Source organism: Chrysemys picta, chromosome 15, assembly GCF_011386835.1.
Source record: "Chrysemys picta bellii isolate R12L10 chromosome 15, ASM1138683v2, whole genome shotgun sequence".
Lineage (NCBI taxonomy): Eukaryota > Metazoa > Chordata > Testudines > Emydidae > Chrysemys > Chrysemys picta.
Genome location: NC_088805.1, coordinates 29,049,914 through 29,072,937, shown reverse-complemented (window position 1 = coordinate 29,072,937; position 23,024 = coordinate 29,049,914). Strand labels below are relative to the sequence as shown.

The following is a 23,024-nucleotide window of genomic DNA, read 5'->3' as shown; positions in this document are numbered from 1 at the left end:
AACTATTTTTCCAAACAAAATGCCATAATACAATGTAATAAAAGATTCCAACTACCTGAATACAAACAGTATTTGGGGAAAAAACAAGAAGAGTAGCTACTCTGCTTCTAACTACAGCAGAAAAAAAAAAATTATACTCAATGTACTGTACTTGTAAGAACTATATACTTATACTCCATCTGCTTATTACTCAAATGGAAAGTTACTCTATCCAAAATACCATTACAAGTTATAGTTAGTCTGCTGCTTCCAATTTTTGAATTTTACGTGTATTACCTGCTCTGAAGTTCACATACTGTTTGATTGTTAGCCTTAATTTGAACCTTTGTCATTTTAAGTGGTGTCAGATGTGTCAAAAGAATTTTTTTTCTTGTTAAGCTTAAATTTTAGCTCTTTGGTAGGTAGATTGCGAAGTGCCTCTTAAGTCCTGTCCATAAATTCCTAATACAATATACCAAACTTATAAATAAAAAAATAGATAACAAATGGAAGAAAACAGAAGCTGACAGTAATGAATATAAAAGAAAAGTTATGAAGTGTAGAAAATTGATAAAGGAAGCTAAGGAACACAGGGCAACATCTATGGCCAACAGTGTTAAGGATAATAAGGAGTTTTAAAAATATATTGGAAACAAAAAGTATTCTGGCAATGGTAATTTGCTAGAATAAATGGTTGAATTATCAATAATAATGCAGAAATGGCAGAAGTGTTCAATAAATATTTTTGTGGTATATTTGGGGAGAAAAATATGATCTAGTTTCATCATACAGTGATGATTACACTTTGCCTTGCACTAGTATCTCTGTGGGATGCTAAACAGAAGCTAGTAAAATAAGACATTTTAAGATCAACAGGTCCAACTTGCATCCAAGAGTTTTAAAAGAGCTGGTTGAGGAGCTCACTGGATCATTAATTTTGCTTTTCAATAAGTCTGAGAGCATTGGGGAAGTTCTGGAAGAAAGCTAATGTTGTGCTAATTTTTAAAAAGGGTAAACAGGATGAACTGGGTAATTATAGGCCTGACAGCCTAACAGCGGCACCCTGGGCAAGATAATGGAGAGGCTGATAAGGGACTCTATTAATCATGAATTAGGGGTGGATAATGTAATTAATTAAATCAACATGAGTTGTTGATGAGCTGTGAAGATGCTATACATGTATTATGGTTACTAGGTTTGACTCCGGCTGTTTCAGCACAGGAAGTAGGAACTAGCCAACCAACCAGCTAGACATTTTAGGAATTTCAGTCAAACAAACCTTAACAGAGGTTTAAGTGTTAAACAACAATTGAAGCATCCTGGCTTCTGACATTTAGGAATTATTAGATTGTAAAACATTAGAAATTTTTTTTTAGAAAGTTACCCTAGCAATTTTCTCTTGCGTAGAATTGGATTGTTGACAGAGTGGAGGGGTTTGAGGCTGACTTTGAGGTCTTGGATTCTCATGTTAGCAAGCTGTTCTGCGTGAGCCTGTTGTATCCCAGCAACCATTGCCTGGAATGGAAAAAGTTACACATAGTCTTTTAATTAGTTCCTTTGTGTATAAAAGGCCAATATAAGCCAGTACAAAAACATTTCATAAAAATCCTGCACACATTTCAGGGATGCACAATAAAATCATGCTTGTGCTACACAAGACCAGCTCAGTACTGAGCAGTGACCCTGTGCTGGATAATATCCTGACCTTACAAGGGCCTGGACTCAGTCTAATGGGTCTTCTCCATGTCTAACTTCCATGATCTTAGAGACCTGAGTGTGCGGCCACCTTTGTGCAAATGAGTTTTCCACTTAGTCATTTAAAGGGGGTGATACAGACCACACAGCTGAACCCCTGACTGCCAACCAATGGACTCATAGCTGCAGAACCAAGGTAAACGAAGGAGAAAAAGGATGCAATACTGAAGTGAGCAAAGCACCTAGAGACAGAAGAGCCCTAATAGGTCACATTTACTATAACTGTCCATCTCCTCCTGAGTCTCACTAGGTCAGGATTGCTCTTTACAGCCGATCTTCAAGCATTTTCTTTCTAGCCCAGTTTTAAATGAAACTTTTTGGTTTCAGGAACAAAGATTCTCCTTCTCTTTCTGAAGGTCATCAACATCTGAGCTCTTAATCTGCAGGACATAGTTTTAAAACAAAATGCTTAACAAACATCAATGTGGCCCGTTTCCAGACTTGACCTTTTTGAAATAATAAAACGTTATCTAAACCTTGTCCATCATCATTTGGGAAGAGGGCAAAATGTTATCGAGAGCTTCAGTGGAGTTTAGCCAGGGATGGTCCAGGACTCCTTCTATAGTCAGCCGTTCCTCGGGCTTTACCTTCAGCAGCCTGAGAGAGAAAACAAATCGGTCCTTAAAGATGCTCCGTTCTTTCTAAGCAACAACCTTCTGTTCTGCCTAGAATCAGAGTGCTTTTAATTTTGCAGTTACCATCCCCAGAGATGAGAGTTCTTCTTTGACTAGAATGCCAACAAAACCTCTCACAAACGATTTGCTCCTCATCAGTCATTTTATTCCAATGACTCTTTCTGGAGATCTATTTAAGCACTGCAGAGTCACAGTGGGTATCTTCAGTGACACAAAGTGAGAAAGGGATCCTGTAATGACTGCACTCAGCTAACGTGTATCTTCAGATCCTGTGGTAGAAAAAGTTCTCCTCCTTTAAGAAATACCCAACACAAAAAGGATCAACATTCTCTGGAAATGCACTTCTACAGATTTGCCAGCTAGTGGGACTTACTTAATCAAGGATTTTGTGCATGCGGAGTAAGGCAGAATTTCAAAGCTAGGTATTTGTTTACTGAACAGACTCTGCCCCTATAATGCAACTTCTTTGCACTGTTTCCTCAGCAGAAGGATGGACAAGTGGACACCTTTACAACTGAGACAACCTCTATCTCTGGTGAATTAGCAGCACTTAATATAAAGAACTCTCCAGTGACCTACTGATTTAGGCAACTATTTAATGGCTGTGCTTGCAACAGGTGGATGGCCTCCTTTCCCTTCCGTCCCTGACACTGATTGCACAGCCTCCAGAATACTCCGCTCTCCCATGATAACTGGATAAATTAGCTATTTCCACCTAACTTTCTATACTGCCAGATAGCTGTTTCTTATACCAACACTCAAAGCACAATTTTACTCTAATGTAACAACTGTAGAGTCCCAGATAGGATTGTAAAGAAGAGTTGCATTGTGAGATTCTGTGAAAACCTTATGGATTGTTATGGAGAGAATGTTTACAGTAGCAATGGGAGAAAGACAAATCACTCGACATTCACTAGAAAGAGCAGTCTGGAAAAGATTCTGCAGGAAAATTAAAGCTCCCACTATTAAGCACAACTGTTTAATATAAAATAAGATGTCAGTATTATGGCTGATATATTATTGGTATTGCTGATTGGTCAAAGATAAAGGTCAAGTTGGAAATAGACAAAACAATACGGTCTATTTAAGCCACAATTAACTTTCTTGCACAACTATACAGTAAACTGATTATCTGATTGTATAGCAGAATTGTTCAATATAGAAAGAAAAAGTAGGTGACTTTTACAGAAGTGTCAGCAGTGCCCCAGGCTAGTCCATAGATTTAGGTACAAGGCACAGGTGGCAAACAAGTCTCCATTTCAGTTTTGATTCAAGACCCCAAGCCATATGTATTTTTTCCTTTAGATTTAAAAGGGATAATTTATATTCTTATTCTTAAGTAAAGATCAAGGCCACATATCAGCTAAACATGCTCCAAAGCAAGCAGCCACTTGAAGGCAGAATGTGACCTCCAGAGCCAAGGCTCATGTGAATAACAATCTATTTTTTTAAAACCCCAAAATAAACAGAAAACAGCGCACATACAGGCTAAGAACCTCTCTCAAACAAGGGAATCCTATATACAGACTTAAATATCTTACTGCACATCAAGCCATAGACAGGTTCTGACACATTTGCTGGAGAAGGACAAAGAGGAAAAGTAGTTTTGAAAGTTTATTAAAGAGAATGAAAGAAAACTGACTTTATCCAAATTAGTGACAGTCTGTGGAATCCAATATCGTGGCCATTTTGAAATACAGGGGAACCTTCTTAGAGTGAAGCTGCTGTATGAAAAAAGCTGATTTCCCTCTAAGTGAAGGTTTCAGTGAAACCATAACTGCAATTTGTATGTCAAAGCCCTTCTGGACTTTCTCTATACCATTAAAAACAGGTTCCTCCAATATTTACAAAAGTATGCTCCTGGAGTTTTTACAGTTCCTTAAAGGGGACAGTGTCAGGTTAAAATAATTAAATAGATTTGATTTTCACTATTTATGTTGCTTTTAATTTTTTTTTTTTCATTTCTCTGATTGAACAGTGAAAATGCAACTAGTCAATTTCACTTTTAAAAATGCGGTTGGCTTCTGATCAGTTCCATTTTCTGGTTATCATGCAATAGCAGAGTGCTGCAATGTTTGAGCTGCAAACACTTCAGGGAATATTTATTTGCTTTTAAAAAAAATGTACAGAAATACTTATTTGGGGGTCTTAGGATTTAACAGATTTTAACGCTCAAATTTTAGGCCAAACGTGACCTGACAGTGTCCCTTTGATAAAATACATACCAGAAAAACTTTAGCTCTGTGCTCAAAAACCATTTCTGATCAGCTGCTTGTTTTAGACTGGGTACACGTGCACTACGCACTCAACACCTGTACTTTTCCAGAAGTGTTGCATGAGGATATAACCGTACTGCTCCCCGTTAAAGGCTAAATCTCCATGCAACTCTAAATAATTTAGTGGTAAGAGCCGATAAAATGTGAAGACCGTGGTTTGGAAAGAGAGAAACAAGGGAAAACATTTACCAACCTTTGTTCATGCTGAATATGAAATACAATGTTCCAGTTTTATACACGGTAGACAATTTTTTTCCTTTTGAAAACGGAGCCTTTAGTGACAAAATATTTAGTGATTTTCCAATGTCTTGATATAAATAATAAAGAGTAATATAACATTTTCCTCAACTGACTCACTTTCTCACAATGTCTTTTGCCATTTCTGAGATCTGGCTCCATTCTTCCTCTGGAAATTCAAAACTTCCTGTCATGATCTTTTTCCGCATGTCCTTTGGAATTGTCCGACTGTGGTGTTTGGAGTAAAAAGGAGGGTATCCGCACAGCATCACATAAATAATGACACCCAGGGACCACAAGTCACAGCTCTGAAAGCAAGGAAATTATCACTTTTGGGGCACAACTTACGGCAAAGCACTGTGTAGCCATGTTAAAAGATCTACACGACTTCTTATGAAATGCTGAAATACCTTTTGGTCTCTATCTAGTGGTCTGGTCTGAATTAGTTTATTGGAGAGGGAAAAACAAAATCAATGAAAAAAGTGTCCAAACTCTATAAGAATTTAGATTTCAAAAGTTTTTTTTCCCCTCCCATTAGCTGCTTAATACTTTACCTTTTTCTTAAATAGAAAGATTAAATTTTAAGTATTTTTGCCAGCTAAATTAGTTGTGTATTTTTTTTTTAATCTTTTTTTTTAAATGAGTAATTTCCCAGTGTACTTAGTAATGTTCTGATAGTCACATGCTAAGATTCAAGTATCCTTGTATATAGATCAGTCAAAAACAAATTGTACAACACTTCACAAGTTTGCCCAGTATACCTGCATGTGCCTCTGACTTACTGAAGGGCCTTCTGACACCCAGATCCTCAGGGTGGATTTGGAAAGTAGATACCCAACATGTTTTACTTCTACAAAAAGTCAGTTGTTTAAAAAAAAAAAAAAAAAATTCAAACAAACTCCTATGTGGTTTCACCAGATACCTTTCATGGTCAAAATTTTCCCCAGGTTTCCAGTGATTTCAATGGAAGATAGAAGCTTAACCTCTTTTGAGCATTCCACCCTTAGAGTCTACATTTTAACAGCCAATTCTGTACTTACAAAAAAAACCCCAAAATATTACACACACACACACACACACACACTCTCTCTCTCTTCTGATCCAGTACACAAAAAAAAAAAAAAAAAAAAAAAACACACTCAAAGGCTCAAGGGAAGGGCTTTTCCTCCAATTTAACTTTGTAGCAAAATGACATAAGCAGCATTTATTACTCATGAAGGTGGATCATTAAACATTTGCAATCAGAGTGGCCCTGAATTACTATGTAAAGACAGTTTACGTGGGAGTTTATCACAGTCTATTTCAGAGAGCAGGGCATATGCTAGGTGCTGTTTTTACAGTGAGTCACATTTGGCCGGAGGATACTGGTAAGAACATTTTATACACCACTCCTAGCTAGTTAATGAAGCTATGACTGAAAGCTGTTCAAGAATGAGCTGGAACAGTTCATTAAGTGATCTCCGTCACATGCAAACAAGGCTGCTTATCACAGTATAATTCCACGGGACAAGACGAAAACTAAACAGGGTGAAAAGGGATAACACATTGGCAACAAACTGGTTAATCTTGTCAATACAGGTACGCACTGTGGAGTTCATTCCTATTCTTCTGACTCTTTCCTTTATGCTAAAATATAATTCATACTTTGATAATGTACAGATTTAATTCACCGAAGGAACAAAACTGCCTTCAAGCTCTGTATCAACATGACAGTGAAAAAATATTTTTTTTTTAGGACTTGCAAGAGTTGCATTTGACACTTCTGTACTGAAAGGGAGAGAAATTACTTATCCGCTATTGGGTAGTCTACCTGTTGCAGTCCACAAAAGTGCACCCCATGTCCCCCCGTTGTGACTTTTAAGAGCTTATCAAAAAGCACTTGGACCACTTTCCCTATCCCTGAGGCTCAATGGCAAATGGATGAGAGAGGGTGTGAGAGTGCCAGGGTATGTGAATCACTATACTGAAAGAAACTCCTGTCGGAGACCTGTTCTGTCCGTTCCATTATTTATGTAAGTGTCTGGAAAGTACTGGTTTCTTCCCGCTCAACTCTAACCAAGCTACTTTTCAGGGATTCCTCCTGAAAAGGAAGAAGCAAGCAAGACATATGGGGTAATGCAGTAGAGATCACCTCTGTGTACTACCATTTGGATTTCTGATATAGTCTACTCAAATGTACCTCTGTATACCAAAGACTCAGTGTATGCTGAGCTGAAGAATTACCCTTGAGAGTGATGTCAGTGCAAACATTTTCCTTTGCAATCAGAGAACTCTAGGCTTTCTTCAATCAAAGCTGAAAACCTCACAGGAAAACCCTAAGTGCCCAAAACACCACTAATTATGGAGGGAAAGATGCTGGTAAGCAGACTCAGTTTTTAGGAGAAGCCAAAAAGGAATACGACCTTCCTGGTTAGCCTTGAGAGTGCTCATAAAAGAAATCTCAGGACAAATTCTATCACAACCTTTGCCAAGACAATCCTAGCATCAGCTGTGATACCTATGCCTTTACTGGTACAGACACTAAAGTAGTTTCCCATTGTATAATAAAACTATTTCTCATCTTCAAAAAAGACAACAGTATGAATAAGAGAGCTCAAGTTAGCAGGCTCTGCTATCGTGCTATCAGGAGCCCCTAATATCAACAAAAGAGAGGATTATTTTGCAAGAGCCTTTGACAGTGGTGAAATAATTTCTTCCCAAGCAGGTATATCCCAATGGAATCATTTTCCTTGCAGTTTTTAATACCGTTACTGTTACTAATACTGTGCTATTGCTAACAGCGCTGGCATATTTCTCGTTTGATCGTGCTATTATGAAGGAGTTCATACTTCAGACCAAGAGATCACTTCCATCAGAAAGAAGAACTCAAAGCCAGAATCACAGTTAAGCATGTCATGCATCTCTAGACCTGGGACAGCTAATCTGTGCAGCCCAGTTAACAAGCAGAAACCAATCATAGTACCTCTGAAATCGATTAACCCTAAAATAATAACTGATTATTGAAAAAAGCAACTATGAACAACAGGGACATATGTATTTTGAACTATTAAGCTAAGTTGCAATTAAATGCATTTTTGTGGCAATATTTTACCTTCCTCCATATCATAATACTCACCTGCACACAATTCTCCAAGCCCACTTAATGAAACCAGACCAACCATATACCCAGGAAAGAGTACTGACAGTAGTGCCAATGCACCACCTGCTCGTTTTTAAAATTTTTATTTTCCAACACTTGCTACATTGTAAAGTAGCCAAATCAAAAACTCTATCCCTGAGGTTATTCCATTCCTGCTAAAGAAAGGGTCATTTGGCAAAGTGACATTTCCCTAAGGTTCGTTATCGTTCCTGCTTTTCACTGGGAAACTCTGTGAGGTATAATCTGGTTAGTTTTATGTATTAGAAAGCCTAGAGTCTGAACCTTTTTACTGTTCCTGGTCACAAATGCCCCACTTCATGGTAGTGTGATAAGCAGCTATTACAGTTACTTCTATGGTTGCATCTACCTGCAGAAGGAAAAAGCCCTTTCCTTAAAAGATGTCAACACCCAGATTCTTTGAAAACTTTACCTTGTTGTAAGTGTAGGGTGTTGGTGAGGTAGGGATAATACCAGATTTCTCTTTCTGATGTCGTCTTTGTGCCTCCAGTACCTGTTGCAGGGAGACAAAAACAAGAATCCACATTAGAAATTCCAGTACAAATCTAAATCACATGCCTATAGTTAAAGCTGCCTGACCCTTTCCATTGTATGACCCTATTTTCAGCTGCTTAAAACTTTGCCAAACGAACAGTTCAGGCTGAAATTTTCCTTGTCAGGTATCTGCCTGAGGCTGATTTTTTGGGGGAAAGTTTCAGCTAAAATGATTTGACCACTTCTGAGAATGAGGTTAGCAAAGAAATGAAGTTAGAGAATGAAGGTTAGATGTTTAGCTAATGTACAAAAAAAAAATCCTTCCAACTCTTTTGTTGGGAAGCTCTAGTACCTCCAGCAGCGGGTGTTGTCCTGGAGTCAGAGATGTGCCTTTTTTTGGTGTCCCCGTGAAAATTTGCCCAATTTGGATCAAGTTATAAGCCTCCAAAAAAATCTGCTCCTTAGAGACTGGGCAGAGTTGAACAGCTAAATTTTCCAAAGAGTCCATCTTCACTAAGCATGCTCCAGCCCCTCATACGTCTATATGCTGAGGGGAATACGCATGCACCATCCCATCGAATGAGTGAACATGCTCCCTCGTGGGGCTGCAGGGGCTCTCCAGGACTTTCCCTACAGTTCCTGCTCCTGGCTTTCAGAGGCTGCTGTGATGCCAGGCCCCACAACAGAGCAGGGAGACTGCCTCTGCTGTGCTCTCAACGTTCACCCTACTGGTACCCAGGCAGCAAGGAGGAGGAGGAATTAATCTGACTTGGCTGCAGAGGATTGAGGAAAGGAGCGGGGAGGGATCATATAATTAAAGACAGCGTATGTGCACCCAGGGGCCATATGAAGGATGCATGGAGAACTTGATTTCTGGCATTTCCTAACTTCTGAGCACTTGACTTTGCAACTTACTGTTCTTGTAATGTAGCTTTTTAAAATGTAATTTAATATAAGCTTGCACCGGGGCAAGGAGTACAACAGACATCCCTAGATCACCTGTGTTAACACAGCCAGAGCTCAGTTTGAGACCCTAAGTCTCAACACAGATGCAACAATAGGTTTCTGCCCAATTTACAGATGACCCTCCCCTCGAGGGAGATCAGAATTCAAGATTTATCTCCATTTTTACTAATACATACGAATACCATTTTACTTGGAAAACTACAACCCAGAAAGGCTAACTGATGTAACCAAGGGCAGGCAGCAACGCAGAGTCCACGCTAGAAACAGCCTCTAGACCCTCGTCTCACAGTCCCCTGCTGTAACCAGTAGATTGCAGTGGTGTAAAGCAACAGGCACTTCGTTTTGAAAGGCTAGCCACACTATCCATTTATTCATGACTCCCACACAAGAGTCCCTTAGTAGTCTCTAGAAAGGGGTATTAGACTGGCATGTGTACAAAGGCGTGGCCAATAAATACTGCATGCGTTATTTCTCTATAACTGAAAGGACAATCATTCATTACCTGAGGTGCTACATAGTATGGAGTGAACTGGGGTGTCATCAAGTCACCTTGGTCTATCTTGGCAAATCCAAAGTCGCACAACTTAACTGGAGCGTCCTGAAACAAGCAGCAGGAGGGATTTTATTATGGAATCTTGTTGTATTTGAATTTCTTTTACTTTACAATATAGCGTTCTTCCTTCTCTCTTACATTCGACTCTCATCGCATTCCTGCCGTAGCTTACTCCTCTTTTTCAGCTATTTCCTTCCCACTGCCACAAGGCTGCTATCCTGGTGTCATGGATTGATTTACTTGAGCAATGAATACCCTTTGTGCTCCAGGCTGCTCTCAGAAACACAAAGTATATCCCACCCCCTTGTCTGCAAAGTCCTACTCACAAACTGTGGTGGTTCCATTGTATATGCAGAGTGGTGGGGAGTAGGGAGGGATGTGATGGGCCATAAACAGTGGTTCCACACTATATGGATCCTCTAGTCCAGGGGTGGCCAAACTTACTGGCCCTCTGAGCCACATACAATAATCTTCATAACCTTGAGAGCCGGGTGCGCCTGTCGGGGCTCGGAGCTTCAGCCCTGTGGGGCTCACCGGTCGGGGCTCGGGGCTTCTGCCCTGCAGCAGGATGGAGGGACTTGAGGCTTCTGCCCCGTGGGAGGTGTCTGCCAAGGCTCAGGGCCCCAGCAGGCATGCCCCATGGGCCAGACGCCCTGAGCTCCCCTCCCCGCCAATCTGTGAGGGGGAGTAGGGGGATTGGGGGTGGGGGCCTCCAGGAGCTGCACTTTAACTGTAAAAGAGCCACGTGTGGCTCCCGAGCCAGTTTGGCCACCCCTGCCCTAGTCAAAACACCCGTACGGTGTATATTTGCAAGTGTGTGTTGGGGGTGGGAGAGGTGGAGATGCAGTGACTACGGTAATAAAAACAGAGTAGGAAGGATTCTGTCCCATCCAAACCCTTGAAAAGATCCCTTATGTAAGGTCCATTTATCGCGTTTTCGTGCCTAGGCACAGGATTTGGCCCGAGGTAAGATCTCATAGGTGCGGACGTGTTCTGGTCTGAGGAAATCACAATCTGATTTCATTGGGGCACTGAGAAGGAGCACATGACTGACTCCTTTGGATTCCTATCACCAAAAGATTGGGCTGATCTCACTGCACAATGACCTCTCTTTGTAAAGCACGTTGAGAACTACGGATGAAAACCACTATATAGGAACTAGTATTATTAGTATTTTCCACTTTTCTGAGCATCATCTTTGATCATGTTATAAAATTCACCAAGAAAGAAAGAAAACTAAGTCCCCATCTTACCAAAGAGTTATCCTTGAAGAGGAGATTCTCAGGCTTGAGGTCTCTGTGTGCAATGTTTAACGTGTGACAGTACTGCAAAGCCAAAGCTATCTGAAAAAGGGCACAATAAATCAACTACAGTTATAGAACTTCTCCCTTTGCCTGGACAGTATTTTTGCACTTTAAAGAGACACTGTAACATAGTTTAGGCCCCAAATGTTTTCAGAGAGAAGTTAAATATTTAATGAAAGCCAATTTTAGATTCAGACATTCCTGTGCAGCGCTGGAAACCCAAACAGTGCACTGCACTAATGCATGGAAATCAGGAAGTGAAACTGCCTAGAAGTAGACCCACTGACCAGTCTATTCAATTTACATTTCATTAAGCTTAGACAAAAGGAAAACAAACAGCATAAATTGTGATTTTCTTTTCATTACGTTAATACGCCAGAGCAGTACAATATTACTAACCCAGGTCTGTAATGCATTTTCAATACTGAGGTTTTATCATGACAGTGTCCCTTTCTTTGCTGTACTTGGTCAGCAGTGTCACGAACATGCTTGCAGGTACTCAAGCGATTACATTCTGCTTAACTTTCAACAGTGAAGTTCTTATTTCAGGACTTCAGCTATGAAGGTTGATTTCAGCCAAAATTTTCTCTCTTTCATTACTTAAGAGCTAACATTCAGGCAACTTTATTCTTTAACACATTAATGGACTGTCTACATTTCACCTGTTCTGTGTGACACAGAAAACTACTAGTAGTCCTTCCAAGGTACGAGGATGATAGTTTTACACTGCTGCAATTGTTTAGAAACTTGTTACCTAGTCCTAAGACTCCACAGATTGTACACGTGAAGGTGTAATTCATTTAAACAATGAAAGGAAATAAAATGTTTACATAACATCATTGACACAAAACAAAATTAAGGCCCAGTCAAGCAGTCCTTATTGGGGAGAATTCATTGATTTCAGTGGGACTTCTGCCCAAGCAGGGTCTCAGGATAGGGTGATGAATGCTTTAAGAAATAGTGCAATGAGAGCTTTAATGCTAACTTAACCCAGAAGCAAATACAAAAGTGTAAATATGAGTTCTCAGGTAAGCTGTGTGTCAAGGCTTCATTAACTGGGCACACAGGGGTAAAATGCTCTAAATGCAGATATTATTCAGGAAACACCAGACATACGAATAACATTTTAAAATAGTTTCTAAAACCCCAGTCTTACAAACACTAATGCACTCATAAGTAACTTTATGCATGTGTGTGGTCTCATTGAAATCAATGGACTTCACACATGCATGGTTGTAGGACTGGGACCTAAATGAACTGAATTATGTCCATGTGCTTAAAAAAAAAAAAAAAAAGGAAAAAAGAGTTAAATAAACAAAGATTCTTTTGACGAGTTCTTCCTGGAGACTCTCTTGTTCAGAAAGTGTGCTGTCTTTTAAAACCAAACTTCATAAACCACTAGTAAATTTACTGCGGAGAACAATCCTGCACTTCTCATCTAATTTCTATGCTGGTCCATTGCACAGAACGGAAAATCAGAAAGGTAAATGCAATGAACACTTCATGAGAAGCAACTTACAAAACGTAAGACAGTGGTTTTCAACCTGTGGTCCGTGGATCCCTGGGGGTCTGCAGACTATGTTTAAGGTTTCCAAAGGGCTCCAACATCTCCATTTGAAATGTTTTAGGGGTCCGCAAATTGAAAAAAGGCTGAAAGCCACTGACATAAGGTATTTTATAGAAAATTAAATTGGAAAGAACAGAATTTGCTCCATCCCCTCCAAATCTCCCCTCTGCCCCCCCCCTCAAAAAACAGCCAGCATAGTCTCCCTAATACACTGAAAGCACAATCATGACATCAAGATATCGCTATGCAACCATCTCAACAGCTTAAAGAGCCAAACACACTGTGGAAACCGTAAAAAGAATTCTATTTAGAAACAATGATGTTGTATCCCTGTCTGCTTTTTCTTTTTAAATCCACTATGGTCATTTTCAGGGGACCAGGATATTTGTAGCTTAGAGTTTTCATTGAATCTTGCTCCGTTTATCTCCCATCTCAATTCATGCATCTTCATTTTGGGCTGTCATAATCCTCTCTGCAAGGACTAAGTGAGGGGGACTGTGTTCCCTATATCCACACGCAGAGGAAGGGCTCAAACACTTTTGCAGCAATATTCTCCTTCTGTGGCTCCTGGTAGAGGCCTTTCCTGTCCCACAGTGGTTCTCTGGAGAAACCACAGCCTAAGGCTATATTATTTTTTCTGCAGCCCTCTCATGAATCTGGGCTTTTCTGCGTGGTCCCCACAGCTCACCCAGAAGGGTGGGAGGAAGAAAGAACAATTCCCCCCTCACCCTCAAAGAATGATGTGGGGAATCTCCCAAGGGGATCCTTGCAGAAATGCCATCCCACTGAGCCCCTGCTTCAAGCTTGACCACATCTGGCCCCTCTGATGGGAGATGAGCAGATGAACGGATAAGCAACAAAGCATTTGATGGATGCAAAAGTCCTTAGTAATACAAGCTGGAGAGATGCCAAGATACCACAGTGCTGAGTGTGTTATCGTTGGCTAGAGAGAGAAAAGAAACACAGAAGACATGTGCTATACATACTGGTAGACTTATCTTGGAATTCAATGGATTTTTAGGTCTTCCATGAGACATTAGCAGATCCTTAATACTTAGAGAGAACACTGGTATTTTCTAGACTTCGAGAAAAATGAATGCTTAGGGCATATATACGGGGTATGGTATATCTGCTGTCTCCCATGGGCCAAGAGAAACACTACTAATTAGTAATTATATCTGATATTTAGCAGTGGTTCCCAAACAGTAGTCCTGCGACCATTTGTTCCCCATGAAGACCCTTCCTGGTGGTCTCCTGAATGTAACACTTTGAGAACTGCAAAGCCAGGGACAGGGCAGGGAGACTATCCAGGAGGGGATTTCTCTCTTGTGAAGTGCTCAGGAGAATGAAGAAGTTGGAGAACCACTACTAAGAAGGACTTCAAATGTATAAAGATCTCAACCCAGGAAGACTAGCAAAAAAAAGTACAATTCTTCAGTTCTATCAAAACTTTGGTATTGTCAGATTATAACAAAGCAGGCAATGATCATTGGATCAGAACTGAGGGTTATTTTAGCTTCCTTTTTCCTTCCCCGCCCCCATGAAATTGTAACTATTTTAACCATTATTGTTCATGGTTTTGCTTATACATGGGAGTTAACTTGCCTGCTTTGTTACTTGGCTTGCTTGCTTCTCAGTAAAGTGCCGGTGCTGGCTGATTCTGTGAAATAGCTCTCCCCCTTCCATCATCTCCATAACAATTAGAAGCCGAGCCCTGTTTAAAAGCATTTCATTTCATTACATTAAAAAAATTGTCAAAATATAACAAAATTGCTAATCTAGTAATGCACATTTCACAGCTGGTGATGCAGGCCAAAGGAGAGACAGTGTAATCGTCTCATACTGTTGTTCTGTCTACATTAGTTTAATAATTTTGGCTTTTACAGTGTCAAATACTGTATCTTCTGGTCTCCTGCATAATCTGACTCACTGAATAGTGCATTGTACTATCACATGGGAGACTACAGTTTGCTTTCCAACTGAAGCGAATGCATTTAGGGATTATTTATGTACTGCTGTAGGTGTTCACAGCAATTTACAAATGTGAAGTTGACAGCCATCTTTAAAGCTTTAGAGGCAGGATACCATATTGTGCCTCCCAGTTTTAATGTCAACCCCCCCTGAGACCAAAAAGACAGAGGATGTCAGTCCTTTATGTTATATTAAAACACAACTCTACCCACTCTTAAATTCTTTACACTTAACACCCAATTAGAAGGTAATATCAGTATTTTCCCCTATGTCATATCAATAGTTGACAGTAGCCCAGGTTCATGTTTTTTCTGCATCTATTTTAGGCTTGGCAACATTTTGACTGTTTGCAAGGCCAGAAATGTTATTTTTCAAATGCAATTCAATATACAGATATTATTATTATTAACACTGGCATTTCTGAACCTGCTGCTGGCCAGAAGTCACCAATCTCTTGCAAGGGATCTCATTTGTGAGCCTGCATGTAAAGGGAAAGTATCAGTGTCAGAGAGATAAAACTACAACTCCTACCCTGTTTTAATACAGGCTTGAAAATGGAAAGCTCCTCAAAGAATGCTGACTCTGAAGCTCTTATGTGCCAAACTAGTATTAAAGCAGGACAGAAGCCTGTTTACTCTCAGACAATGTATGTGTCCCAAATTATGGTATTTTTCAACAAGATGATGGCTGGAAATATGCAGCAAAGAAATCAAACTTTAATCAAAAAATGAAATTCAATGCATACAGTATCTGTCTATAAAGCCAGGGCACTGTGATGAGAAAAATGGGTGTCGCTTACTGTGCAGTGTAATATCTTGCCTGGAAGCCCCAGTTGGGGGCTCCTTTCAGGTTCATTATTAATTATTTATGATTAAAAAAAGTCTCCACAATACCTGGGCCTAAATATGGAAAGCAAGCTGTGGGAATCAATCACCCTATGTAATCTTACCTTGGACTGGATTCATGAGGGAACTGCACACTGTTAGCATAAACTTCAATTATTTGAACAATATTTGGATGTGTTGCACACATCATGTGCAGACGTACCTTAAAGAGAAGGTAAGAAACGTTACTGTATACATTGGCATCAAACAGCTCCATTCCTCCCCATATCCCCAAGATTACAGGAGCCCATAAGTCAAAATGACTTAACTGCTTCAATGTAAATTACACACAGGCTAAAAATTACATAGCCCACTCACTTATTTCAAAACAATGCCTAAAAGAATTTGTATAATCAATCAAGGAGACATTACACTCAAATAAATAAAACAAAAAGACAATATTATCAGTTTATTTACCTGTCAAGAATTGTTACAGTTTATGGCATCAACTCTAATAAACCACTCAAAGTTCAATCTTCATAAGATTTTTTTTAAATGATCTTATTGTAACAATAAGGATATGGCTTACAGTGACAAAAATCTGGAAGTTCACCAATAAAAGCTGAAACTCTATTCCCTGCCTTTTATGACCAGATGAAATAGTACTCATGATACGTAAAGTCACCTTCTATTCAGATATTCTGCCATACTGGAAGCTGACAAGTTTCAACCAGTTTTAAACCTCTTAGTTTGGAGGATCAAGCCAGGCCCTTGATGTTATTTTCATGTAGTTTTTCCAGGCAATTTAATGAGAATTTGCTTTGTAGCAGGAAATGGAATTTGCATAAATCTTAAGCACAATTTCTTTCTCTCTGTTTTTCCTTTTTAGAGTGGGGAGTGCTAACATTTTAAACTATTGCTTGTAATTTTATGTAGTTTGATACACTTTTTAATGTGAGGCGAAGGGAGAAGGAAACCGATGCTAGATGTGTAAAGAATGTGTGATTTTTTTTTGTTTTAATTTAAGAATAAATGACATTTTAATGTACACTGATGAAATGTTGCCTGAAACACCACATCGATTTTCATTCAACAACAAAAATTCAAAAGAACATAAACAGTATGCAAAAATCATATAAACCTGCAATAGCCATCTTAAAGATCATACATTCCACATGGCTATTCCCATGTTCTTGTCACTCACACTAATGTAATCACAAATTAAGCTAGTCTGCTTATCTAAGATCGCCTACATCAAATCAACCCTAAATCATTTAGAGTGCAACTTGAAGCATGTCTGACAGTTCTTACTTTAGTAATGCTGGGAGTGAGATGTATGGAAGCTAAATTACCTCTAAACTATTCATATTATGTTACATAATGGAGGGCGAGGAGGGCCCTGTAAACTCACGCACCTTTCTGAATGAAACCTTCTGTGCATAAACAGCAGGTATCCATTGTGAATACAGCATGTCTAGCAAGAGCACAGAGCACTGCCTAGCAAGCGGTATTGCAAAAAGCAAACCCTTCTTAACATATCTTAATGGAATCTGCCAATGGCTGACCGACTTTCTATCTTAGCTAATTCTTTTTAATACAAGTGGAATAATTTGAAAAACGGGAGAGATCTTGTACATTTCAATAATTATACAGGTTTTTAAAAAATGGACTATACCTCATTTCTAGCTTTTGGACGATCAAGAAGAATTTTCAGTGCAAACCGTTCTTGAGTAGATTTTTTCACGCAGACTCTGGTATTATAGCAATAAAATCATTCAATCAGCAGGATTGTGAAAAAGATATTTTAATTAACTGATTTATAATTACTGGTATTAGCTCATGAAATGGGAGCTAAGATTAACATAGGCTATTTGTAATGTACAGGGTGCTTGTTGAGAAACTAGACTAGAAAGCCTCAAAGAAATGACAAGTCATCACCATATTCTACAACAATCACAAGACATACTTGAAATATGGACATTTTACACAGAATTTATTCTCCCAGCAATACACAGCACATCTTGATTCAAGAGAAGGCAAGGACTGAAATTGGTAAATAGCTTTGCAGATTAGAAACAATATATTGTACATGTTAATAATTAAGTGAGTAGCTTTTGATTAAAAACTCAGTGATAAATTAAACATCTGGAATGTAGAGTCTAATCAGCAATAATACATACAATGTTTCCAATGCAAAGCCCATTGTTCTGACAGGGCCCCTGACCATGCTGAAAACAAGCACTTGTGCAATGTATATTTAATATTAATGATTGGACTGCTTCAGAGGGAAGGGTCTTAGGCCTATTTGGCAGCCATCAAATATAAACAAATAAAGAACAAAGGGACATTTCAAACTAGATGGGACAGAGTGATAGAAAATGTAAGAAATCACCCTTCCTGGACAGGGAAATAGATGAGATGGTCCAATTGGTCTTCTCCCTCTCAGTCTCCCAGTGATGGAGGCAGTGAAGTTTGTTTTCCAGGATTGTAATGAAGTATATTCTCCATACTGGCACTAAATGGGTTAACTGGAGCTAGAACAGCTCAATTAAGAAACCTGGTTGCACCTGGAGGCGGGGCTAGGTCCAACAAGATGAAGCCCAGCTGGGTGGTGAGTATAAAGGGAGGAAGGGTGATTTTTCAGTCCATCTCTGGTTGTTAGAGAGTGAAGAATGGCCTAGAGAGAGGCAGGGGGAACACTAGGGGAAAGGGCCTGAAGAAAAGCCAAGGTAGAGAGAATTCCAGAAAGCAGCAAGAGTCAAAGGGAACAAACCTTAGCTGCTCACCATGGAGTCTCTAAATTGGCACTAAAAGGAGAGGGAGGCCCTGGGTTCCCCAACCCACCCCTGGGAAAGGTGGTACGGGAACATCCTGACACAATGCAGGGAGGACTGTTGCATTTGGAGCTAGACCTTCAGGTTAAAGAATCTGTAGAGGAGGGAGTCAGGCTAGGGGCAAAGGGTTATGTCTGAGTTTAGTTTATTGGACTTGGGAGTGGGGACTAAATGTAACCTTGCCAGGCAGCTGAGCCATGAGAAGAAGCAAGCAGGACAAGAACGACTGTCAGCGGGGGGCAGTAGATGAGACCCAGCCCTGAGGGGACACTCCAGCGGTGAGTCAAAAGGACAGAAGCACAAATGTCTGTTCTGGGGTTTCAGGTGGACAGAGACTCTTCATGGTGCTTCACAGGCAGGGCCCAGTTCTTGCATGTCAGTGATAAGACTGTTAATGACCGTTAGTTCTGGTAACAGATACTGGACTAGTTACAGTAGCTGAATTGGCGTCACATAAGCTGGAAAAAGAGCTGGTAAAATTAGCTAAAAGGCATCTAGTGCTGAATAACCAACTGACAATACTATAGATGGGCGTGGTGCCTTCTGCATTGTATGGACAGCGTTTTAGAAAGAGAAATAGATACTGGAACAGGGCTTTCTAAGAGCATCTTGCCCAAGCACATAACTATTCCTAGTTTGTTTTACAAATAGAATGGTGGGCGATGGGGCAAAATGAGAGAGCTGAGATGAAGGATTTTTACTTTTATTTCAAACATTCCCAATAGTGGCAGAGTACCCGAGTCACATATACGCGCCATGTACACGGCACCTTACATCAGAGTCAAGAACTTGTTACTACACACAAACTCTTCCTATTTCCTTATAACTAAACGAGAGGAACTTTTCAAGAGTTACACATCTTTCTACTATTAACACAGTTAAAATATATACTCCCTCCTTTGCGACTAACATGACAATTTGATGGCCTACACAAATCAGCTGGTATACTGTCTTACCTAACTGGACCACTGATTCCAGCTCCCAGCTTCTGAGTCCAGTTAATGCTGTACTCCTCTAAAATGGAGGTTTCCTATGCAAAAAGGAAAAAACAATTACTGCAACCTTTCTGAAAAGCACATATCTGCAGACCAGATTTGAGAGAGACAAATCAATGGAAAAATGTGCTTTTATTTCACTTTCCCAAGGAAAGTTACACACCCAGACAAACACTAGCATAACAACATGGTGCGATAGTGTAACATTTTCTGTGCTGCTGTGGCAGTTGGCTAAAGCTGGTCATGCTAGCATTCTGAATGGGGTAACCATCAACTGATAGAAGAAGGGGCCTGGGAAATACTAGTATGCAAGACTATCTTGCTTCTGAGTTCTGCCTTACCCCTTCTCCCTCCCAAAAAATAAACTGGGGCTGAATATTTTTTAATTTGAATTTACCTTTTGGTTCTGTCCACATTAGCATCTTGCTAAAGAACTGAGGTTTCCAGTCTTTGGATCCTTCCATTGCAAATTAAGCACAGCAGAGGCCAGTGCTAAAAACTGGTTTGATCTTGTTTGTAAAGGAACCACACTCATAATCACCATTTTTTCCTCCAATCTGCACAACAAGCCCAAACTGTACTATTTGCCTCAGGAACTATCCTATTTAAACATATTTCTTCAACATTACATCATTTGTTGTATATGTGGGGGGCCTTAACATAGACAGTGTTGTGGCTAAAACTTCTACCACTGCTGTTAAAGACAGTCATCTAACAATACCACCGGAGAAGCGTATAGATTTATACATGCTAGCTGTTAATATAGTTCCAGGGAAATCTATATTCTATATTGTTCCTGATGCTGTTCCTCCCAGGAAGTAATTTATATAAGTTTGTTTTCTGGCTTGCTATAAGGAACAGAGCAAGTAGGGATCGACAATGCAGGGGAAACATTAAACAGGAGAAAAATGTTAAGAGGATGCAGCGAACAGAATAAACTGTTTGCCAAGTGACTATTTTGACTAGGCTTTCCTATATATTTTCTGTCAGACTAAGTAGTACAATAGTGACCAAAGCCAGGGTCTGAGTTCTCTTTCTGCTCCTCATCCTTCCCTCACCCCGCAAGATCTGTACTGGTCATTTTCTGGAATGTGTGACAACTAATTGCATATTTAAGCACCTGTGTGCTCAGAGCTGTAAACAGAGGAAGTCATCCTCTAGATAAAGAAGTGGATCATCAAAGTAAAATATAGATGTTCAGATATATTACTGACAGGCTGAAGAGGCAAAACTCAAATGGCCAGTCTTTTTAAATTAAATTAATTTAAAAGACCTCCAGTATACACTGCAGTTGGTGGGTTAATGTTGAACAGCCTCCCAGAACATGTGGTATTTTAAGCAGGATTTGAAAAGAACTGAATCACATGTAAGGATAAGGGAACACTTCCCAGGGTAAAGGGGAGACATGAATTTAAAATTATATTGTAAGCTGTCTAGGACAGGGAGCTTGCCTCTCTAGATGACCTGCAGAGTGCTTAGTAAAGTTGGGTGCTAATAATAAACGAGTGGCATGAACAAAGGTACAAAGGCAAAATTTCAAGCATCTTTCACGTCCCAGTTATACCCCCTTTAGAGGCAATAAGAGAAAATTAGAGCAGGTGCCTACTACTTGGCTTACTGTTTTCAAGTAATAACACTGACAAAGTGTAGTTCTCTTATCAATTTATCAGTTGCAATGATCTTAGAATATCATATAAAGGAACAGATTTATCCCAGTGTTTTATTCTTTGATCAGTTATTTGTATAATGAGAGTGCAGGCTGTTAGAACAAATTGCCTTTTCATTCTAAAAAGATATTGAAGTATAGACAGGGTCTCTTTGAACAATGGCTCACACATCACTCTACACCACCTCAGCATGTTCCCTGCCCAAACAGAATGGCAAACAATATTCATGGCATCTATAAGACCATCCAAGGAATAACTTGGAATTTCCTTGATGCAAGGAGGAATTAAAAACCCTCCCTCAGAGAAGCCCAGCAAGACAACTGTTTCTTCCTGCCTTATATAGGACAAAGAGACCACGAGAGGAGAAAGGTACAGGCTAAAGCCATGAGCTCAGACAAGACTAAATGCCATTTTAAAACTTCTGAAATGAACCTATAGATTCTCTAACAAAACTGAAGAAAGTTGTTGTTTTTTTGGGGGGGAGAGATGGAGGAAATTGCTTCTGAAGGGCTGAGACAGCACCTATGGATGCAGGTAGCATCCAGCTGGAAAGGCCTGGCAACTTGGAGTAGCAGTGTAGTGAAGCAGTGAACTTGTAAATTGACTGGCAGGTCAGCTGGAACTAATTTGCAGATGATCAGAAAGAAAGTGCTTCAGCTGCTACTAGTGAAGGGATTTTAAATGTGCTAAATTGTACCTTAAAATTGCTTCAAACACTCATGCCTGTTATGCAAAGAGGGTGCATGGAACATTCTGCTGAAGTTAAAAGTTCTCACCTATATTGGTGGGGTTTTTATGCCTTTTATTGTTTTGGGCTTAAGGATGAACTAAGCCTGCTTCCTGGGGTTCACACTCATTGCCATATATTTCCTGCAACCTCCCTCCATCAGTTACAGTTCCACTGTGGTAAGGAGTTCAACTTCCATTCAATAAGCAGAGGGCACTTAAAAACAATGGTGTGGGCACTCATGCCACACATCTCCTATCCAGGCTCCAACAGCCCGGCAAGTGAGTGGCAGGGTCTCAGCTAACCAACTAAGCTCTTCTCGGGCAGAAGGTGAGGGCATGTATCAACTATTTGGGGGAAAGTCTTGCAAATTTGTTTTCCCAACACTTTCCACCTAGACCCAGTGAAAAATTGTAGAGAAGGATTTTAAAAAGAACCATTCATATTTAACATCAAAATCAATTAAACATTTTATTTGGAGTAATTAATGCCTGATCTTCAAACACAAGTGGATTTGTATTGCTCAAATGTACTTTCCAATGTCTGCTAGTTCATGCTGGCACAGTGATCTACACTCTCCCAACTTTTGTTAGGGAACTTGAACCAATGGGCATGAAAACAAACTTTAATAATCATGTTTGATCAATGATAAATAGAAAGGTCAACCTCATGCTTTAATGAAGGATTAAATTATATTTTGAATTGATATAATGCCTTTTATCCCAAAGGATCATACAGTATCCATTGCTAACTAGCTATCCTGAGAATAGCAGCCAGGTAGATGGCTGGCAGATACCACAATACACATCAGGGGGTTGTGGATTTTAAACCAAGGACATCGAGGCCAACACTTACTCTTATAAACTGCGCCACAGGATTGTAGTGCCTACTCAGTGTACTGAGCACTGTACTCAGACTATTACCTCAGGAATGATGTATCCTGTTGGTATTTGACTGTGTTGTTTCAGAGATGGATGGGTATTCCCAACCTGATGCTCAGACCAAAGTGCCATGCTAGCATTGTTAAAAAGCAAGATCCATCATCACATTTTCAAATAAATCTAGACTCCAAACTTATAAGATTATACAGAAACTTAAATAGC

The 23,024-nt window shown here is 39.7% G+C and overlaps 1 protein-coding gene across 3 annotated transcripts in view; it reads right to left on the bottom strand.

The window, feature by feature from the left end:
- MAPKAPK5 (MAPK activated protein kinase 5) overlaps positions 1-23,024 on the bottom strand; it is a 28,122-nt gene that overhangs the window by 3,181 nt on the left and 1,917 nt on the right. For 2 of the 3 annotated variants that reach the window (XM_005298592.5, XM_005298591.5), the window contains exons 2-11: positions 19,489-19,562; positions 17,374-17,449; positions 15,824-15,921; positions 14,509-14,617; positions 11,286-11,375; positions 9,982-10,077; positions 8,452-8,532; positions 5,003-5,190; positions 2,211-2,331; positions 1,364-1,494 (exon numbers count right to left, since the gene is read on the bottom strand). In XM_005298592.5, coding sequence (XP_005298649.1) covers positions 1,364-1,494; positions 2,211-2,331; positions 5,003-5,190; positions 8,452-8,532; positions 9,982-10,077; positions 11,286-11,375; positions 14,509-14,617; positions 15,824-15,921; positions 17,374-17,449; positions 19,489-19,562 — 1,064 coding nt within the window. The remainder of the gene's footprint in view (positions 1-1,363; positions 1,495-2,210; positions 2,332-5,002; positions 5,191-8,451; positions 8,533-9,981; positions 10,078-11,285; positions 11,376-14,508; positions 14,618-15,823; positions 15,922-17,373; positions 17,450-19,488; positions 19,563-23,024) is intronic. The other variant, XM_065568785.1, reaches the window with a different exon arrangement.